At 42.0% G+C, this 23,071-nt stretch overlaps 1 protein-coding gene across 1 annotated transcript in view; it reads left to right on the forward strand.

Moving 5' to 3' along the window:
• Positions 1-438: 438 nt before the first annotated feature.
• Positions 439-23,071, forward strand: part of LOC104618267 (corticotropin-releasing factor receptor 2) — a gene marked incomplete at its 5' end in the record, with an annotated part of 33,987 nt that continues 11,354 nt past the window's right edge. The window contains 4 exons of the mRNA XM_010283813.1: positions 439-511; positions 14,364-14,449; positions 17,557-17,692; positions 19,042-19,083. Coding sequence (XP_010282115.1) covers positions 439-511; positions 14,364-14,449; positions 17,557-17,692; positions 19,042-19,083 — 337 coding nt within the window. The remainder of the gene's footprint in view (positions 512-14,363; positions 14,450-17,556; positions 17,693-19,041; positions 19,084-23,071) is intronic.

Raw genomic sequence — 23,071 nt, forward strand, 5'->3', positions numbered from 1 at the left:
GCAGCTTGAGACATATTTGCCATAAGTAACAGCCCTTACTTTAGGGAATTAAAGTGTCACTGGATGTTGCGATGGATAACAGATTTTTCTTCCTTACTAAGAATATTTCTTTCAGCCCTTTTTCAGACCCAGCAGGACGCATCTTCTGCATCCTCCTTAGAGCAAGTTCTCACATTTCTTGGAAACGTTTACATGGGCAATAGCCAAAAACATAGTGGGAACATGAATGGTCTAGTGGGAGGGGAAAATGGAGCTCAGATCTGTGTGCAGACAAAAAGTGGTTTTGTAGCAGAAAACTCAATCGCTTGCTGATTATGCACATGATTAAACAACTGGGGGAATAAGGGAACATCTCTCTGTGGTGTCCTTGATATTAAAATCTAAAAGAAGTGCATTGTCCTTTACAAGTTATTTTCTTATTTGTTTTGTTTCTTACAGATGCTGGTTTGGAAAAGAGCCAGGGAAGTATATCGACTACATATATCAAGGGCCAGTGATTCTCGTTCTTCTGGTAAGTATGTATGTGGTGGAAGGTCACTGCCATCTCCCATTGAGGGATAGTTCGGTAGGCATCTGTGATGTTCCTCATCTACTTTTATGTAAAATAAAACACAAGCAAGGTCAAACATCTTCAGCTGTTCTGTGAAGCTGCCACAGTAGCTAACTCTGCAAGTCAGAATTGCAGTGATCTTTTTTTGGCTGTTTCTTTGACCTTAGGCCATTCTTTCCTCCTCCCTCTGTAATGCTGTCTGCCTTCCTTTGTACGATGTCTTGAGATGTGGGAAGGAACAATGTTCAAAAACAGGAGGTACATTACAACACCTGCTCATCCACTTGCTGCTTTTGGAACTAGGGCAATTCCGCCACGTGCGTTGATTTGAAAAATGTAATGATCATGGTAAGGAATTGCATCTCCTTGTACAGTCACCTACATCTTCACCCCCATCATTCCTGTGTTCTTGTTTGTTAGTTTTCCTGCACCTACTGTTACCAGGCTGTTTATCTGTCCCTTGTGCCAATGAACCGCAGGCAGAGGAAGAGAAGAAAGCTCATTCACAAACTATTTTGAACTTTCAACTAAAACGCAGTGGTGCTTTCACAGAAAATACTGAATGTGGCTGGAAAAGATCAATGCTATTAGAAAGGACAATGCTGAAAAACCGGATCCTACTCTTCCACTCCTTTGCAGTAAAAGCCACCTAGGAAAAAGGCAGATGCCCTAACAGAGAATTCATGGGGCTCAGTGGGGTCCCCTCTCTTGGGGAATCAAGTCTCGGTATAGCTGTCCTTTACGCTACTCCAACACCCATGGAGAAGATGCCAATGCTCTAGCGTAGGCAGCCACTGCCAGCTTTTTCAAGGCAAGAAGCCCCGTGCTCTCACCTTGTCAGTGCTGTGCTTTTCATGCCGTTCAGCATGAAAAAAGCTTCTCTGTTGCCTAGGAAGCCAGCTACTCATCTGAATGGCTCCCAACCTGAAAATGGAAGAGTTAATTTCTGTGTTAATTTTTAAGATGCAGCGGACAGATCATGCTGTGCGTAGCTGAAAAGAGAAAACAAAAAAGTAGGAGTTTATTTTTATATAAAAATTCTTTTCTTTATGTTCTAAGGAGAGAAATACAATTGGTGTGATACAATATAATCATATACATAATAATATAATAATTTGTCACCACATATATATAAGATAATAACGTGTCACAAAGGGACCCATCCCAAAAACACAAACAGCCTCACAAAATTGGCTCACCGATACGGAGACTAACTCCCAAACAAATCCTATTTAGACAGCACAACTTAGCAAGTTTGCAATACTTGGAGCATTTAGTTTTCATATCATTGCCTGGAAGTCTGTGAATCTACCATAACCCCTTTAGTCAACAAGATCTGTAATATCCTTGAAGAGCATCTCTGGCAGATACCACAGGTGGCTTAGAGTCATGAAAATAGCTTTGTTCTCCCCAGAACATCACTTTATTTAGAGATCCCAGAGGCACAGCAAATGGAGGTGCAGTTGGAGGCTGCCTCTTTCTATACAGGTCATTATATCTGCCTCTAATTTAAAGCAGCCTTGAGACCTCTCTAAACTGAGCCAATACCTGTACTGCCCTGAACTGATGTTGTGTACTGAACCTTCCAACCTGGGCCTGCAGTTGAGCTCTAATTGAAGCACTAATGAGATAACGACAGTAATTGCGCTGTGGGGTGGAAAGCAACTTAGAGAAGTGGCATAAGGGCTCGCCCTTCCTTCCCTCTCCTTATGGCTGCTCCCATCAGCAAGCACTGCTGGGTGAGGAAAAGAGTCTGGAAACATAGTCTAGGAGGCAAATCTGAAGACTCCTGTTACAATATGGTCCTGATTGCAAAAATGGGGGGGGGGGGGGGTTTTTTTTTTTTATAAGACAGCTGAGTCTTGTGTATGTGATTAAAATACACAACTCCACAGTGTGTTAAAGCAGCTTGGCAGGCTCATTTTTCGATCTTTACATGAATAAAATCAGATTGTATGTAATGACTCAAGCATCACTTATTATTATTGGAGTTACTGACCCTATCAAGGGTGCTGTGAGAAATGCTGGATTAAGAGCACTGAAGTTTGATGTCTGCCATGTCCTCAGGGCAACACAGTCAAAATCACCCCCCCAGTACGTCAGTGTGCCTCTGCCTTAACATAGATGGGGACAAAGTGCTGCTTTCCTCCTCCTTACGGTGAACAATGGTCACCAGAAATGGAAGACACAAAGATTTCAAAAATAGTACAACTCTGTGACCTCCTTCAGTCACAGCTAATGAGTTGGATTTGAACTAATGAAGAATTGGAATGTTCAACTGAAGTTTATGTTTTATGAAAGAGCATAAAGAACAATTCTGTGTACTGCTGGAAAGGTAAAAAGACATGAATGTTACTAGAAGAAATTAATGTTATTTCCAAAAGAGGGCTCACACTAAAAGCTAAAAGTCAAAAAAACACGATCAAATTACTGTTCCTGTCCTGAGCACTCAGCCTGTTGCGATTAAAATTGGTTTCACCCACCTTAGTTAGTTGAGAGCCACGTGCCCAGTGTACAGCTCAGCTGAGTCCTGGTTACCTGTTAGACAAAGGTAGCATCATTGTGTTATACCAACCAGTAGCAATATGATTACAGTGCTCTTGTTGGTAAATATTCTTAGTTCCAGAGAAATAAAACCTGCTTCTGAAGATGCCGAGTCTCTTTAAAAGTTAGGAGGATTTTGTCTGTCAAAAATTATTTCCACTGGTTTTGATTTCTCATTTCCTTGCCTCTATGCATTAAACTGCTGCAGCACAAGGTAGTGTAACACCAAGAAACAGGTCATGCAGGAGTTCTGAACCTCACTGGGAAATGCAGACTGGTCAGAAATAAAGCCCTTTTATCATGGTAGCAGTCCTCAAGTCCATCTTTAAACCATATTATTCTCTGTTATAGCTCAGAGTACAAAAACTTGGAACAATTCTGTAGAGAGATGTGTTTGCTTTCCTGCTTGTATTTAGAAGAAACTTGAACACTCACTTGGGCTGAAAACAGGAAACAATTTCATAGAGAATTCCAGAGACAAAGGAAACTGGGTATAACTGCTGATGCTGAATATTGAGTGAGAAACCTGTATTTTTATTGACAAACAATGTGAGGGAGAGAATGTAGGTATTCATCCATCTTTTTTTCATTCCTGGATGCATTTTGGCTTGAACATATCCCAGGAGAGATCTAACCAGTACATTCAGTACATTGGATGCTTTGAAATTCAATTTCTGATAGCACTAGAAAAATACACTCTGTTAAGTATTTTCTCTTCAAATTAGTGTTTTTTTTTTTAATTCTGGTATCTTTCCTCAGAGTGGCATAACCAAGTTTCAATCATCCGTCCCTCTCTGAAGGTGAGGAAGGGGCAAGGGGTTGGAAATGCATGCCAGGGAACTGAATTTCAGCCTTATTTTATTACGAAAAATACATTTCTTATGTGCAATTTTAAATGTAATCCCTGTCAAAGAACCGGTGAACCATGAAAACACGGCAAGAACAGAGGACGAACCTCAGAAAATAGGCACCGGAGGCAGTTAACTGAGCTGCTTTTTTTCTCAGTAACTGTTGTGAGCTGACCCGAGATATGAACTGCTCTGCAATATTCCTCAGAGCTAAAATTGTATTAAATTTTCAGTTTTTCAAACAGGCAGATCAAATATTTCGTTTTTTTTTTCAAACCTTACATTCCGCTTTAATAGATTTTTCCCTTGTGCTTGAGAACTGAACAGTTTTCTAACCCTTACTTTTTGCGTCTCGTTGAAAATAATTCACTGCAATCAGTTAACTGTGGGCACAAGTGGGTGTGTAAGCTAATAGGAAGACCTGGATTTCACTTCTGTCTCTGCCTTCATCAGCTATTTATTTTCAAACGACTTGGATTGCTGCTCTAGGTCTCCGTTTCCCCAGCTATAACGCAAGCATAATGATACTTATCTTCCATTTTAAAATACTTTGAGATCCCTGGATGACAAGTGCTGTAGAAGAGTTAAGTGTCCTTAAGAAGATGGGCCCATCCTTACTGCAGTGTGGAATTTCGCTCAGGAGGCAGCTGGCACGCGTACTGAAGTGGTCTTCATGATGTGCTAATCAGTAATGATGTAGCACTTCTGCGGTGCGAGATCAAAGCTTGCCCCAGTACTCAAGGTGTGACCACACAAATGGCTTTTTATAGCAGCATCCTCTTCTCTATTTTAATTTCTTTTTCTTTCTCGATAATTCCAAACATTTTTTTGTTTCCTTTCTTGAGTACCACTGGGAACCGAGATGAAGTTTTCAGGGAGCTAGCTAGTGTAATTCCAACATTTTGTGAATGAAAAAACCCAGAGCTCCTGTGAAGTTAAGAGCGCTTTACTTCCCCGTTGCATACCTTTATATCATGTGATTTCATGTGCCGTGTTACTGCCTGGTCACTTAGTATTGTGAGTCCCTATACAGCTCTTTTCAATCAGCCTTTATTTTTGTTATCCTGAGTAGCTTAGTGTCACTAAAAATCTGTCAGCCTGCTCTTCATTCCCTTTTAGAGATCACCGAGGTCTACATACAACAGCACAGCTCTTCCAGTAGCCTCTCTCCATTGAGAAAACAGACTATATATATATATGCATTCCTACCCTTTCTTTCTTGTTTTTCTATGCATAATGCCCCTCCAAACCTCTAATAGCCAAATTTCTTAAAAGCCTTTGGAGAAACAAATCTGAATTCCTTTCACAAACCTGAGGAGAATATCTGCTGGATGTCCCTTGTCCCCACACGGACTTTTTCAGAGGACTTCACAAACCGTGTAATTCTTCCCTTTTACACCTAATTTCTAAAAATGCTCTTAACAGTGCTCGCAAAGAATTTGTCCAGCTCAGCTTCAGGTTATGGGATACAGCAATATCTTATATGTATAGCAATCACTGGCCGATGTTCTGGAAGACCATGTCATGGAGAAAGTTTCAGTAAATATTTGAGTTTGTTTAGTTTCTCAAAGACTGTGGAAAGATAGGTTTTTATAAGTATGTCACAGAGGAGAGTGGAGGTACTTAAGCTTGTTAGTATTACTGACACAAAGGAAATTGTCGTAAGTGACCATTAATATATTTAAGCTAAATTAACAAGACTTCTAGCATTCATAGAAGTAGGATAAATAACAATTTATTTAATATTGCCCACTTGTGCAAAGGATTTTTCAATACAACTGTTTACAAAAGCTATAGGACTTGACTCAATAATTCTTCCCATCCCATGTCCTAGTTTATCAGGGTAATGATACTTCAGAGTGTTCACACTTTTTTTTTTTAATTGAAATGTGCTGCTATCTGCCTTTGCATGATTATCCTACCACATAGGCATTTACACTTCTGAGCTGTCTTTCTGCAATCCTGTTACATACATCTTTTTCCAATATGTCTTTAAAAGTATTGCAGGTAGGGGAAGTAATAGCTTGATTAAGCAACTTAAGCAATATTTATGGAATCCATTCCTTTTTGATACCGTCCAATAGACAAAATTTGTAGAGAATCTTAATCTTGATATTCACTTTTTTTTACTGTAATACTCCACTCAAAATGTTGCAGTCCACACTGCTAAAATTCCTTTTTTTTGATCTTCTAAAAAAGTAATAAAGGTTTGTTCACTTGCCATTTTATATATAGAAGCATTGCACTGATGTATGTGTCTATATGCATTTCATTTTTGTTTTTTTCTGAAAAGCATTCCCTAATTCTTTGCAAGCATCTTCCTTGCTGATATAATTGCTTCTCTGAATATTTTTGTAGTTTCTGTTGACTCCCTTCACGCTTACACTTCCACTTCTGCATTGTTCTGTTCAGATACTGATAATTTTTTTATTATTGATATATCTTTTTTATTTTCCCTTCTTCTTCCTGACTGGCTTATGTTTTTTCTCAACCACTGAGAAACGTAATTTAGTCTTCCTATTGATTTTTAAAAATTTCTTTCTCTCTATAGATTCCCAGTTCTTCCACTGCTACCAAGGTTGTAGTTCATGACCTGCAAACTGTTGACATCCCTGAGTTTTTCTTACAAGACATTTTATCTATCTTAGTTTTCACTGGTTTGCAAGCATGCTGTCGTAGCAACACATAGGCTAAAGATAATATGCTAATTTGATTACAGTCCATCTGGAATTTATCTCAATTTTGCCATCATTGCTATTACTGTCTTCCTGTTGCTTACATTTTGTAGCTGTGGAGTCAATAGTGGCAAACGAGGTGTCCAGTACCATGTACACTCCTACAATGTCTCTCTCTTTCTATAATTTCTTGTTCTGTATTTGAGATGTTCCACAGCCAATAAGAAACTCATATGACCATCAGCACTTGCCCAGAAAACTTTCTCCAAAATTCATCCTGTCAAGTCTTACTCAGAATGCTTTCCAGATAGGAAAACACATTTGATCTGTGAGTTGCTGGATAGTTCCTCTTTGGAGGAAGACTCTCGCATGAGTCTTCTCTTGTGGTTCTTACACACGGCAACTTGAACCTGCCCAGCCTGGGGAACTGCCAGGGGGACTAGTCACAGCAGTATGTCCATGGTTTAGTCTGTTGTGTCATTTTAGTGAGCACAGTGGTGTTGGGTTGATGGTTGGACTTGATGATCTTAAAGGTCTTTTCCAGTCTTAATGATTCTGTGTGATTGTGTGATTCTGTGATCTCGGTCATTTTCAATGTGCTAGTGTGATGAGTTGGTTGGATGAGTTGGTGTTATGAGTTGGGCTATCACTCGCTCCAGGCAAGAACTCTCTGTGTGCCATTGTTATTTTGGCAAGGGTGTGTGTTTACTGGCATTGCACCATTCAGCGTGTTCCTGGCTTGTTTGGTGAAATAATTGGAGAGAAGCCCTATTGAGTCACATGTGACTGGAGACCTCATGGTGGTTGACTTGACTGGAGAGTGACCTGCAGTGTGTTTCTTTAACAAAGCATTTTGAATACAAGATGTTTCAGGAGAGACAGAAGGACCAGCACAGTACTAAGAGGACCACAGATGGGGTTATAAGATTGGAAAAGAGGCTGTGGACATACTCACGCATGATGCAGGACTCTAGTGAGGAAACGGTGTGATCCTGGCTAGGACTGGAGTTGTGTTTGTACTTGGGTTTAGGTGACAGTGTGGGAAAAGGCGAGGGTCCGTGTGCTGATGTGGAACACAGACATTAGGTAAGGAAGGTGTCTGTTCATTTACCACTCTCTCCCTCCCCCACCAAAAATCGACTCCATCCCATACAATCTTCAGGATGTGTAGAGGATATGTATACAACTCTGCTTGCCTGAAGACTTGGTCTTTCACTGCTGCTCTAGGGAGTCTCTTCTACATTCTCCCTGATCCTGACCACCCACCACATTATGCCTCGCTCTTCTCAATCGCATCTCATTATTCGTGGTCAGATAGCATTTTCCAGCACTTTGCTGGGTGCCAAAAGGAGTCATTGTGGGACCTGTGACCTCTGAAAGGGAAACTTTGTGATAAAAGGTCCTGTCTGAGAATCATGTCAGGACAGTATGATAGAACAATTAAAAGGAGTCATTAATAAACTGGCAGACTATTCATTTGAGGTCAGGATGACAGTATATAATGCTCTAAAATGACCTAATATAATGACCTAAAATGAGTGCTCTGATGCCAGTTTGGGTTACTTAATCCTGGGGTGGATTTTACCACATCGCAGAAAAATACAAAGTCTAAATAGAGTAATATTTACATTTCTGGGAGGGAAGAGGAACAAATATTCTAGGAAGCACAGAAGTACAACCATTTTGTGAAGCATGAAGTAGGAAGCCCAGCAGAAATGAGCAAAATAAATGCTAGTCGCCCATTAAACTCTCAACGGACAAGGAGAAGAGCTTGATGACTTCCCATTTAAACTCTCGAGCTTAAGGAGAACTGCAAAGAAACCTTCACAGTCAGCGTTCCCTCTTTTCTGCATCTTGGAATATTTTCACTATTTCGTCTCACTAAGGGACATACATTTCCTCTCAAATGGAGTTTGTTTTTTATGACTGAAATCTTTCACTGAAAAACTTCTTTTGGTTCAGAAGAGCTTCTGGGTTTGTATGTTCAGATTATAAATGATCAGTGGCAAAACAGGTGGTCCAAGTGCTTTTTGGATCACTGGCTTATAACTCCATTTTGGGGCTATGCATTTTCATCTCAATTTAGAAATGGAAACACTAAATTTCCAAAGCCCTGGCAAGATATGAAAACTATTTCTTTCCCATCTGTAGTTGGAGGGAGTCTTATTCCAGCAATAAGGATATTCTTAGCACATCATAACTAAGAGAATATGAAATAAGTTGGTTTATCCTGTCTTCAAGACCTCACCCTTGGATTCATTTTATCTATCAATAAATATCAAGGGAAAAAATCTTTAGTTCTATTTTCCATGAAGCATAAAACACATATAAACAGAAATGGATAAAAATATCAAGTGAGGTTAAAGATAAATAAAAACGATGTACTGCCTGTCACCATGACTTCTCTTAAGTGTCCATTCATCAGTCTCCATTTATGGAACTGATGTGTGGATTTTGTTAGGGATGTCCAGTTCTGAGAGAAAACGGAGCTCCAATAATAACAAGAAAGTCCTTGACAAATAATTGTGTACTTTCCTAGATACAATACAGAGGCTCTTTTCTAGGAAAACTCACGTTGCAATAGTAAGATCTTTCTTCCTTTGCAATGCTACTCTATATATATAATAAACACCAGAGGCTTCATCTTCTTTGCCTGTGAATCAGAATCAATCTGGTAGCCACTAGAACTGTATGGATTCTCTGCAGCTGAGAAAATAGCTCCATTTCATTTCAAAGACTTCAGCTTTTGCAGGCTGTGTGCAGCAGCCTGTTCCCTGTTTGATTCCCAGTTTGTGTATTCTGTCCTGAACAAACTCAGGCTATCAGAGCTTGAGCTGTGGTATCAGGCCAAATGTGGACAAATGGGCAATAAAAATCCATCGAATTATGCAGTGAAAATTGATCTTCAGATTAGACCTCTTTGAGAGCTACTAAAAGGTCCTACTGAGCCAAATGTCTTTCTGAAACGAAGGAGTATCCCTTTAAAAGAACTCATTAAAACTGAACACACTGAAATGTATTTCTAGTAGGAAACCCAGAAACAAGTATTTTGGTGTTACCACATTTGCATCGTTTGCCTTGGAATTTTTTGCTTGCTAAGCTCTGCCTTTGAGAGTTTATCCTATTCAAGGCTCAAAGATCTCGCAGAGAAACCTTAACAGAGACAAAAAGGAACTCTTGATGTTGCTGCTTCAAAACATTTTTTAAGCTTTCATATAATATAATGTAACAGATCCTCAGTAGATACAGCCACATTCATTCAGCTGAAACTCGGGTGTGATACCCCTGGACAACCTGAAGATCACTGGATGATTTGTGTGGGCAACGGGTTCAAGTCCAAGCACTATTTGTCCAAAAACGCTCATTTAAAATACGTCAAATGAACGACTGTTGAAAAATGCCTGTTTGTCTCCACTGAATATTAATAGAGCCTGGGATAACCAGCTGCCTAGAAGTAATCTAAAATGGAATTATGCCAATCCAACTCAGCTCCTTATGCTTTTACTCTTCTTATCCTCACTGCCTGATGGAATCCATTTATAAGGCACGGCCAAGTCTCTTCACTTTTCTCTCTTAGGTAGCTAATCTAGAATGGGGAAGAATTAATTATTCTTTTTCCTGAAGAAGCCTGTGGGATGAAGCCAGTAACAGGAGCTTTGTGCATAACAAGCCAAAGGCTGCGCTCATGTCCTGTCCTGGTGCAGCAACAGCTGTGGAAAGAAGCCTGTGACAAGGTGGAAAACCAAGCCTTGAAAGAGCCTATGAATATATTATTCATAGATTCTAAAGCCAGAAGGAGATGTGAATGATTTTTCTAACCTTACCTGATGCATAAAAAAGGCCATAGGATTCCCCTGACTTGATGATCCTCTTTGAGTCCCAGCCATCATCTCTTGGGCTGATATATATGACTCATTTTTCCAGCCAGCACAGGATGTTCTGCTTGCCCCTGTCCCATTTACCAGCCCTTTTAAAAAAACAAGACTTTGGTTTGCAGGGAAAGGCAGACCAAATTTTGATTGTGTGAGAAAATATCCGGTCTGGAGTTCAGACCAGTTTAAACTTGGGACCCTCCTTAGGAATTCAGAGGTGTTTGGATCCAGTTTTGCTATTTTCAGAGCAGCCATTTATGAGGATCAGAACAGGAAATAAAGTTCCCAGGTCTGAATTTGTTTCTGCAGTTAGATAAAGTGGAATTTGGGATCAGTGTTTCTGGAGCCTTGGGTGAGCAGTGGGATGGATTTTCTGTAAATTATAGTTATTACTGTAGCACCAAAGTGCCAGATGGGTTAAGGCAGCCAGCCATTAGCCAAAGAAGTCTTCTTTTGTTCCTTCATGCTTTTCGAAAGACCAGTGTGACTTTGTATTCACAGCTGTTCCATTGGGAAATGTTAAGACTGTCAAGGTAGGATGTATTTAATCTAACTTGGAGGAGACAACTTTTTGCCTAAACATAGGTGCACAGTACCTTCTCAGATGCTCTGTCAGCCCCAAAGAAGGTACAGACCCTCTAGAAAGCCCATGCCATTCTGAAGGAGTAGTTGAGGTCAAGCAGGATACACCGTGGCACCGAAACCAGCTCTCTGTGACCGTGTTTAGGCAACTAAATGCAACCCTGTGATACATCCCTGTAGTATAGGTCCTCCCAACAGGTCTGTCTGTGCAGGTCACATAAAGAGGCACTTCAAAATGGAGAGTCATCTCCTGCTGAGGTAAGCATCTCAAATAGACAGGAGGAACTATAATGTAAAAGTAGCTGGTTTTCTCCATCAGTTATTAAAGGAGCTGGTGGTAACTAGCTCAGGGGTAGATAACTACCTTAGGGCTGTCTACAAGACTACTCAGTTTTATTGCAGTCATGAGACCTAAAGCATCCTCTCCAGCGTTTGAAAGACTGCACAGCAAAGGAGAGCTCTGCCAGAATGACAGAAGGAAAACAGTATAAGATGTTTGCAAGACCATCCCCCTTGTTGACAAGTACGTGACTGCAAACATTAACGGAAGAGACAGGGTGACAGTCACTCTGAAATGCAAATCTGAGATTCCCGAGTACGTCCTCAGGTGGATTTTAGCGTCTGTCTGCAGACCCACAGGCTTGAACTCTGCCCATGTGCCTGAGGATGTGCAGCATATTCAAGGCAAGAATAGGAAGAGGACTCGGGGCGAGCGGCCGATGGCCCTATCCCGGCCTCAGCATTCCTCTTTCCCAGCAAGCATTACGACGTCCCTCGCAGGCTTTCCTCTGGCACCTGGCGGCTCGTCAGAAGCGACCACCGATGCGTCTGCCTTCCCGTCGCCGCTGTAGACAGACGTGGTCTCTTACCAGCCCCGGGGCACGTGCCGCCATGCCTCTGACAGGCCTCCGCTACGCACAGGCGCCTCAAACGGGGCTGGGGTCTGCGCCCGGGGAGCTGGATTGTCCCCCTGAACGTGGCCTCCGTGGGGGTGCCCAGCTTTTGGCGGTACCCGGCGCGCAGGGAGCGTCAGCTGAGACAATCGGCGTTAGTGCTGCCAACCAGATGAGCGAGCCAGCTGTCGCTGGGGACCAGTGCAAACGTAGATGGAAGTCCAGGTGAGAAGTATCAATACATCCTTTCTATATGTCATCGTTGTTTTCCTTCTGCAACCCTTGGGTGGGAGAGCTTAAGGGAAAGGGTGGGAGAATGAAAAATCGAGTTAGATAGAATAAGAGTATCTCTAGTGAAGTAACTCCCAAATTTTTCAGCTTGCGATTCTCCTTCTGGACTGATGAATCACACTTCTGCAATTTACTTTCAGAGAAGATCAAAATTTTTCTGATGCAGCCCGTGGCAATTTGAATTTCCAGTTCCTTGCTGTCACATCAAAGTAGGACTCATGAAACTTGAAATGCTTTCTGCAGTCCAGTTCATCATGCTAATCCCGTGTGATTAGTCTTTTGGAACTCATCCTTGCCTAAGAGTCTATAATCCCATCTGGCACCTTCCATTATAATTGCAAAAGTGGCACGTTTTGGATTGGTGCCTTTTTTGCATCCTCGAGAGAAGTAACCCAACCCTGGCTCAGAGCTGACGAAGAACCTCAAGTTTGGCAGCAGAATTTCAGAGGTGGAAGATTTCTTTCTATGAGTGAAGGACAGCCACACCGCCCTCAGTAGACACTGCCCGAACATTTTCTGATATTGAGGAATGGTGCAATCACCAAAGTGAGGAGCTTAAGATTCCAGTCAAGCCAGTGATATGAAGCAGTTTTTGTCTCTGATAAATGAAGTGAGAACCAGTTGACTTCAAGCTCTTACATGACAAAGGCAATTCTAATATGAACAAGTATATAAACTGCACTGTTTTATTTATTTCTTATACTCCCTAAGGCCCTGCTCTGCTAAAAAAATAATTTCCAAAAAATGTCATATGTTAACTCCTAGAGCAGCATTTTTCTGTCTCCCATAATAAGTGTTTAATGTACATAATTCCCAACACTGCCAGCGTCTATTCAGGTGCTTATTGTACCAGTTGTTAGAAACCATGTTACAGTAACCGCAGGGAATGATATGATGGATGCCAAGATACTGTCATCATTGAAATATAGCATATTGCATGGGGAAAAAAAAAAGAGCATGTTTTGAGAACACCTTTAAATTGGCAGCTCTGCTACAGTGTTCATAAAAAGTTGGAAGTCAATCCGGGAATTGTTCTGTTTGTAGGCTGCAAAATGCCAGGAGCCCTGGGACCCTGGAAATGTGTGTGGGAGAAATATCTTCTCACAAGCTTAGGTTCTGAGCTCAGCAACCCTGAGATAACAATTCCGAAATTCTGACAGTGTCCATCACTGACAATTTTGAGACAGATCTGTATGTTGTAAGCTACCCTACTTTATGTGTTGAAAGCAACCCAAAACTTGCTCCTCAGTGCCAAATCCTTCTGCTGATCACAGCCCACATTCAGAATCTTCTTTTCAGGTTGTTTGGTTTTTTTTTTTCCTTTCCTGTTTACACTGGGAGGAAACTTATGTAAGAAACTCGCTAGCAGATGCTACAACAACAGTAATTAGAGCAAATCTCAATTCTCAGTGGTGAGATTGTAAGAGAAATAATAATTACCTAGCTCAGCAGATTAAAAAGTGAAGTGGTAAATCCATCATCTCACCTTTAAAGACAGTGCAAAAAAACGGTCATTTATCAGGTATGATTCATCTGCTCTATTTTAAATGTCTCCTGCGGAGCGCAGTCCGTAGCCTCCACCGAATACAAAGGGAGTCCAGTGTGACTGGCTCACGTTCGGGTCTCTGCAATGCAGTCTGGCACTTCGGGTCTGGGAGCACTACTTAACCCTTACAGCCCGCTGTGGAGCGGGAGGGTGGTTTCCAACGCCTGCCGTGCCCCCCGCACAGCGCAGGCTCCCTCTGCGCGGGGAGCCTCGGATGAGCCGAGCCCGAGACCGATGCGAACAGCCAAACAAATCCCACCCTTAGTTCTTTGCGGCGCCCAGGAAAGGAGTAAAAGGGAGTAACAATAAGTTCCTTGCTGGGACCATTAATTTTGTACTCTATTTTTTGCTGTTTTGGAAACATTAATAGGTGTTGGATATTTGCTGCATAATCTGATATTTCTGGTGAACTTCTGAGTTTGTTGCAATCAATGGTAAAACCAAGAGGCTGTTTTCAATCTGATTGTAACTGTAAAATGTGCCTTTTAAGGTCTATCACATCCTTTAAGCCACTGTTTGACTCACTGGTCTTATTTTTTCCTCTTTCTTCCTTCTTTTCCAGATAAATTTTGTATTTCTATTTAACATAGTTAGGATTTTAATGACAAAGCTGAGAGCTTCAACCACTTCAGAAACAATACAGTACAGGTAAGTCAGCTGGTCCTTCTTGCTCTTCGTGGTGTTAACAAAGAGCTGCCTTGCCTGCCCAGTCCTTGTCCCATCTTTGTCTTTCCAGATGCCGCTGTTAATCTCAGAGGCTGTCCTTCTTGCCCCTTGAGCTCGTAGTTAGGTACACAGTATTTATTTTTGCAGGCTACCCATAAAAGCATGCGTCCATTTTTGCTGTCCACTCCATTTCAATGTCCAAACAATGCCAGCAGCCCAGGCTTACCGGCACCGAGACACGTGCACCGCCGCAGCCACCAGCATGTTCGCCTCCTCCAGACTTGTGCATGCCCCAACACGCAGGTGAAGTTTCCCCCATCCAATGAAATCTGAAGGGTTCAATTTCCAGTGAGGGTAGGAACTTTATCAGTTTCTATGTGTACACAAGCAGATGTATTATGTGATATAAATAAATTGTGACTCCTTTGACTGATGACTAGACCATTCATTTAGCTAATATGGAGAATCAGGGAAAAACTGTTGAGTCTCTGCTAGGTTACTTCTCTGTCCCAGCCTTTAGCTTCATAGATGCAGAACAAGACTTCCCAATAAATCATGTGCATATGTGTATTAAGATCCTTGTCCATAATAATATCCTGGCAGAGCCAGAAGTAAAAGAAGTACAGAGCCTGGGCCAAAAATGGTTTTAAACTAAAAGAGGACAGATTTAGACTAGAGAGAAGGAAGACATGTTTCACACTGAGGGTGGTGAAACCCTGGCATAGGTTGCCCAGGGAGGCTGTAGGTGCCCCATCCGTGGAGACATTCCAGGCCAGGTTGGACGGGGCTCTGAGCAACCTGCTCTAGTTGAAGATGTCCCTGCTCACTGCAGGGCGGTTGGACTAGATGGCCTTTACAGGTCCCTTCCAACACAAAGATTCTACAATTCACTAATTCTAAAACATCGATATCATACCTGTGATCAAGAGCAGTCTCATTACTGATGGTCACTGTGCACATACAGGTAGTACAGTAGGGTTTGATGTCTTTATAAAGTGTCGGCTGTGGGAATGGCCATTGTGCCCCCTTCCTTCAGCTGGTACCAGCATTAGTGTAACCACTCAGTGGGTTGCATCACGGAACTGATCCTTAGCTAAGCATTACCTTTACATGGGGTGGCTTCTCAGGTGGATCCATTCCCCAAGCTGGCTGGCTGTGCAACCTCACGAGAACTAGTATGGCAGAAAGGAGAAGACAAGGGTGCTTATGCCAGGGCAGCAGAAGGAAGGTGGCCTGGCCTCTTCAAGCAGCAGTACGGACTTAGATCAGCCTAAACAGTCTAAAAGCAAATTTTTAGAGATTAGGAGATTCTGAGTGCCCTTCCTGCCCTATCATTTGCAGTATCGCGCAAGATAGGCCAGAGTTTTGGAGTGTTTATGGACCGACAGGTCCAGGACAGACTGGGAAATGGCACAAGTTTTGTGGAGTAAGATTGGTCAAAATCCTCTAAATCATTTCTAGATAAAATCTCAGTGTATTGAGCTGAGGCTTCAATTCTGATGTCCTCAAATTAGCCTGATCTTGACTTTGGGAGGCAGTTTTGATGCAGTAATGAGGTTTTGTTGTTTTGCCTGGTTTCTTCCTTTTACTCTTGTCTGGGATTTGGGAACAAATGTGAAATTAATGCAGTGGTATGATTTTCTTGTTCAGACTCTTCTCTGCACATTTCCTGGGAGATGAAAGGAAAAAATACCCCTTTTTCATACTCAAACCTCATGCCATAAAACTAAAAGTAGCATGAAAAAAAACTGATTCAAATCTCAGCACAGTTTCCCCCCTGCCGCAGTTTGCAGGGAGCATTAAAGATATTCGATTCTGAGGCAATCTAAAGTAACTGCCTTCATCCTTGAACAGATGATGGTGATCTTACCCTCGCTACAAGCTCTGTGAGGGAATCTTCTTTTTCACAGACTAAATAGAAACCCTTATAATTGCAGGAAAGCCTGGGGCAAGCCTTGCTGCTCTAAAGCTGAGTAGTCCAAACTTGTGTTAAGCGAGTAATTAAATGATGTGGCAGCTACGTTGTTAAGCCTGACAGTCTATACCCTGACACTGGCAATGGTTTTGTGCTCCCCTGCCTGCCTGTCTTTATCTACCTGTTATGGCATTATACAGAGATTTATACAGACTTAGCAAAATTGCAGTCCTCCGTGTTTGTACAGTGTCTAGCACAATGAGGTGCAGTTCTGCAGCTGACATCCCAAGACATTATTATAGCACCAATAATAAAGATTAACCCCTAATAATTCTGTTAATAATCACTTACGCTTCATTGTGCACCATCTGCTTGTTTATTATTTACAAGACAGCCATAAGCAGTTGTGTTGGGTGTGCAGGTGTTGCAGGGAGAGAGCATTTACACTCCAGACAGAATCAAAAGATGGGCACAGAGCAGGTCTCATGGGCACAGCTTTCCTGCCCTGGTCAGCAGCTAAATTGCGCATGTATTACATCACCCTGAGATGTAAGAAATCACTCACCGAGCCTGCAGAGAATCTTGAGGCTTCAACCTAATGCAAGCCTCGCTGCTGGGACAGAAACTGTCTGGAGGAAAAAGTCAGGGAACGGGAGGGATATAAAAAAGGTTCCCGTTTCTCCCCTGGAGTTCAGAATGTGAGGACAAACAGCAGGATTCAAAGGCAAAGGCTTCCCCTGAACACCTTTGTCCAACTCCAACTGGTCAGGCACTGGTCAGAAAGCGTTAACCAGCAGTTCACCTGTGGCTTCACAACCCAAAGTCGAGGCTGTCTCTCTTTCCATGCTCCCCTACTAAACTCTATTCAGCCTTTCAGACATAGGATCAGACTCCTTCTTAAATATCCTTTCCCAAGCTCTAAGAAACTTGTGTTCTTCATTGCCTGAGGACCCTCGGAGCCCGCATCTTGGGTTACGCAGTAAGCTATCAAGAACCTCGGGTCTGTTCCTGTGCAGGCAGGCTGAGAACTGTCTAAAACTCGTATGTCCTCCTGCGAAAAAGCTCAAGTTACTTGGCTATTGTGCAAGTACAGAATTCCATTGCTCTTCTCAGCAAATGCCCCCACAGTTTTTCTTTCTTGTGTTGACTTGTGTTTCTGTTTCATCCCCCACAGGAAGGCAGTCAAGGCAACATTAGTTCTTCTGCCTCTGCTAGGCATCACCTATATGCTTTTCTTTGTCAACCCCGGTGAAGATGACATTTCTCAGATCGTCTTCATCTATTTCAATTCCTTCCTGCAGTCTTTTCAGGTAAGAGAACAGGTTTACAGCTGGTATCATCTACTGCAGAAAGGATCCTCAGTGCTTTTCAGCCATGAATCTTATGGCAGTGACATCCATGATGAAAATAATAGTTGAAAAGAGCTCAGGTTTGTTCATGCTTATGTAATAGATATATATGGAGTGCAGAGCTCCGCTCAGGTGTGTACCAGAGGGATTCATCTCCCTTAACATTAGCACTATGTTCAGTTTATAGCTACAGCTCCTCACCTGGGCTCCATCTAAAATCAATGGAGAGAGCATAGGTGTGTCCTACAGCTTTACCTCTGCTTAAAGACCTTCTTAAACTGGGGTGGAACTATGTTTGACATGAATGTTTTACCTCTAATTATCTGCAGGAGCAAGCACTCTGATACTCAGGATATTCAATACAAACACACAGCACACACGCTGTCAAGCCAGATCTAGGGTTACAGATTACCAAAGTTTGGAGCTTTGGATTACCATTTTTACTGATTGCATGTTTAGCTTTGAAACACAGTGCATCCCACCAGAAATCGAAACTGAATATCCTAAAAGAAAAATGATCCTTTTAATCTATGAAGAAAGGAACTTTACCCTTTAGTGAACCAATCCACATTTGCCTTTCCCTAAAATTAATTGTATTTTTTATCTGCTGATGCTTAGTGTCTCCAAAAATGCTACACTGCTGATTTTATTGTTAGTGTTATGAAGACATACGTAAGAAAGAAAGCACAGGGAATCTCTCCTTTATGGTGACAATAATTGTAGTCCGTTGCTGAAAGCAAAATGGGTACGACTCCGCTCGCAGGTTTAGAGATGAAAGTGTCATCATGTTGTCATCTGAGCTTCCATTACAGCCATCGCAATCTCTGCAGTCATTACGGGAGTCTAGTGACTGCGGTCAGTAGATTCTGCAGACCAGTTCAGCTCAGATGAACATAAGCAACCTGATGATGCACTTGCCCACACAAGATCGTCTAAGGCCGATTGACACCCCGCTGCGGTGTCCGAGACATCTGCACAGCGCGGGCGAGCGTGACATGGCTCTGTGAGGGCTTTGTGCCACGCTGGGGAGGCAGCTGGAAGCTGCAGCAAAGCTTTAGCTCAGCTGAGGTGGCAATCCCCTCCGTCAGTGGAAGAGCTGCCTAGATTCTAGCTCTTACGTCTCACCTGTGAGCTGCAAGGGGTTTAGTATTTTCTCATGAAGTTGTAGGGTGAAGGTGTAATCTGTCTGGAAGCGGGTGATCTCAGCAAGATTGTCTTTTTGCTCAGAATGATCCCAGGATACAGCTCCGTCCCTGATTCTGCATGGTAAAATATTTACCTAGTAACTGACTGCTTTCTGTTCTTTCCAGGGTTTCTTTGTGTCAGTATTTTACTGCTTCTTGAACGGTGAGGTAAGTAGTGTCCCCTGCTGTCAGTGTAGTTAATTCCTGGGAGGTGGAACCTACCTGAATGCCTGCTGATAGAGACATGAGATGTTTTCACAGGGGGCCATAGTCCCATCAGTCTGTTGCTCTTGCAGAAGTTTCTGTTAATGTGCATCTGGACTTCCCAGCCCTCTTTTTTAGGTGTCCTTTGTTCACAAAGCTTTATCAAATTCGGGTTATTACCTGGGAGGTCAGGGCAGAGGAAAAGAAGTCTTCTCAGATTATAAAATTTTTTTCCTTCAGTTTAAGACTTCTTTGAAGTTTCTCATTAATTTCAAATATGATTTCCAGGCATACATGAGCATTACTTCTGAGCTGGGCTCTTGTTAAGGATTTACTGCAGGTGACCCGCTACGATAATGGGATTGCCCTGCTGAGTTGAGCAAGTTAGTTTTTCTGTGTGGATATCTCTCACCGAGGGATCAATGCCTGTTACATTCAGAAAAGAGGGCTGGGGACAGGGTCGGTGGTGTTCCTCGGAGTTAACTTCAGGCACTGCTACTCAAGCAAGAAATGTTGCACTAATATCCCTTGGTGTTTGACTGACTTACACCCCAAAGTGCGTAGAGACTTCTATCTTTTCTCCTGCTTCTACTGCCAGCGTCTCGTTTACCTGCGTTTAAGCATGTCATCTTTGTCCAGATAAAACGTCGGTCTCTGCAGAAATTAGTTCAATGTCCTAATTATTCCTGAATCGGTATATATTTTATTTGTGCTGCTTCTTAATTTCACTGTGGGCTCCCTGTGTGGTGCTACGAGAGAGAACGGGCATGTCTTCTCACCCAGCTGCTCTGCAACATTTTCTATATATACTTCAGCCAACAAAGCACCAGTTTTTTGGGGTTTTTTTGCTTTTTTGCTTTTCCCCTCTTCCTCATTAAACCTGAGGTGACATTAACAAGAAGCAACACTGCTTTCTCAGGTTAGGCACACGCTACTTTTATATACTGGCAGGAGTGTGTTCTCAGTTCTCTTTCCAGCTTACCACCAGTTTGTTTTTTTTTTTGCTTTTTTGCTTTTCCCCTCTTCCTCATTAAACCTGAGGTGACATTAACAAGAAGCAACACTGCTTTCTCAGTTAGGCACACGCTACTTTTATATACTGGCAGGAGTGTGTTCTCAGTTCTCTTTCCAGCTTACCTTCAATACATTCTGACCACTCTGTTTGCCTCTTAATAAATAGAGAGGTGAAGTCTTCCCCAAAAAGTACAGACACCATAACTGTGGGACTACACTTACCTCAAAACCTTGCCATATGCTTGAGTTGCTTTGTGGCCATACTTTTTTTTTCTATTTTTTCCTTCTTCTTTTTTTTTTTTTGTAAGCTACTGTGCTGCACGATGTGACGACGTTAAAGGCACCAGAAGTCTGGCATGTCTCATCAGTGGTACTTGTCATATTCATCAGGTTTACACTGTTAATGCAGAAAAAGAATCTTCCGTGTAGACAGCAGGCTTTTTTTCTGTCTTTTTTTTTTTTTGGTCTCTTTTTTTCCACCGATGCCACAGTGAACATCAGAGGTTGGAACCTGGGACACATAGTTTCGTAGCCAGTCAGGACTTTGTATTACCCTAGTGCACTTCCATTTTGTGGACTTGGCCTAGGACCAGTTAGCTGTTTGTGCCAGGCTTTCACTTTTTTGTCTGTTCTGGGATTATTTCAGCTGTCTTGTAGTGGAGAAATACCTCCTTCACTACAGCAGTCTGAAGTTGTCTGTCCAAGGCCACGAGCCAACTTCCCATCTCCTATAACTTAAATGAGTTCAGACATAATCAGACTTGTTGAAATGCAGGATGATTCACCTCATGTACTTCTACTCTTTGATAACAATCTACTAGCAGATCTGGAATGATTTCCTTAACAGCGGTTTTTCCCAGCTATATCACACCACTGTTACAGTTTGAATGGGCATTTCTTGGAGTTAGTTCAAGGTTAAGATACCCAACTTGGGTGATGTAGGTGATCTTGATTCATTTCCTTAAACATAGATATCTAGTGTGACTTCAGAGGCTATGGAGTATCTGAGGCATCCACATGGGTCTACCAGATATGATACAAGATCTATAGAAGATCAAAACCTTCTGACTGGGGAGTGGGAAGCCAAGTGGGATACAGCGGGGCTTCTCAAATGGCACAAGCTCTCTATGTCACTAATTCAAGCCAGTAAATACACTCTTGTTCTCACCAGCTTAGCCTAGAGTAGACACTTCCAGTTGCTCACCTAAACAACTCTAGTCTTCGCTGACAGTATGTACCTACCTCTCCACTGACTGTAACGCATGCCTAGACACTGCTCACATGTAGACATCTACAAATAGCTGAATTTGTGAGCAAAGTCTTCCCTGTAGCCATCTATTTACATCTCACGTGCAACTTCCACTTGACTAGCTAAACCATGGCAACTCCCTAACTACTTCTTTGAGATATAACACAAGTCTAAACCCCCGAGTATTGCAACATTGTCTATTTCAAAACTGTGAAAGGACTTTGGACTCATCTTAATGTATTGTGGGAATGTTTTTGCAGTATCATAAAAGTTTTAAAGGATGAAATTTCCTGCTCTGTTCTAGCTTCAACTCTGCACAGCTTAGAAACAAGTAGCAAATTCAGTGAATTTTGAGAGTTTTCTGGGTTTGTAGTCATGTTGTCCAGAAAAAAAAAAAAAATCTTACAGGATACTATTATAAAAGCTCTCCTTTGTGATAGTGCTTATCCTTCCTAGATCTTCACACACTCATAAAGCATTCTAAAAACAGCTTGAGTTTCCCGGAGCACATCCTGAAGGCCCTATCACATCCCATTGCAAAAGCTTGCAATAATGCTGTGTCTTGCTTCCTTGTGAAGTGAGAGGCCTGTACAGGCTACATCGCCAGCTGAGGCACCTATGAAGGCCTTGGTTGTCAGCATAGCAAAAGTGTGTTTTCTTACTGTAAACTTCCACGTCTAAGCAGTGAAAGCCATACTGATTTACTGCTCAGTTAGATTTGCGGTACATTCTTTTCCTCCATTATCTGCTATGAAAAAGCCTGTATTTCTTACTGCGTGTCAACAGCATCACATCAGAAGTACAGAAGTACCACTCATTTGCATTCCTCTGACATCAGTTGCTCTCAGGGAGGCATCCCCTCCTAGAAGTAGTGATGAAGGTAATGCCACTCAATCCACATGAGGTACCAGCACTCTTAGTGAGTTCCACAGCAAATTCTGCTCTAAAAGAGCAAAATAGCCTGTAAGTAGTAGCCTTTCAGTAGCCTGAAATCTTTATAAATATCACTGAAGCCTTGTTGAATCATTATCTCTTCAGCGAGTCTGGTATTCCTGTCTCTATGATTGATGGGCCGATGACTTGCTATCTCAGAAGGTTTTAAATGCTTCAGGTTTTCAAGTTACGACAGAGTTGGGTTCTTTAAATGCATGTAATAGTCTTTCACAGGTTATTCATTCCACACAGTGCCAGACCTCCTCTTAATGATGACATAAGGAAAAAGGCTAGAAAAGCCATTAATTTAAAGCTGTAATAATGCTGTGATCCCTGTTGCATCTCTACTGTTTCATATTTGATACAGACGCCACTAGGTACTTACAAACTGTCTGTAGTAGAGCTCAAACCATATGGATTGCAGATGAAAGTTACCAAAATGTCTGTGTGTCAATCTTGTCAGTGTTCTATCTGTGAAGTTTGGCAAACAAACTAGAAAAGACTTTTTTCTTTGGAATGTCCTGTAGCCTCCTTTGATTTAAACATTTCCTTATGACATCAAGTGTCTCTTTTCCTATGAGCAATTTTGCCCCAGATCAGAAGAGTTACACAGCTGTGCTGCTTGAATAGATTTGATGTTCTAGTGGAGAAGGCAGCACCTCCAGCACTCTAACTGAAAGTGGCACCTTGGTAGTACAAGATACCACCATAAAAGATCTTGGTCCTGATTTTCAACTGATTCGGTCTGAGAGTTCA

Source organism: Phaethon lepturus, unplaced genomic scaffold (genome assembly GCF_000687285.1).
Source record: "Phaethon lepturus isolate BGI_N335 unplaced genomic scaffold, ASM68728v1 scaffold34663, whole genome shotgun sequence".
NCBI classification, from domain to species: domain Eukaryota; kingdom Metazoa; phylum Chordata; class Aves; order Phaethontiformes; family Phaethontidae; genus Phaethon; species Phaethon lepturus.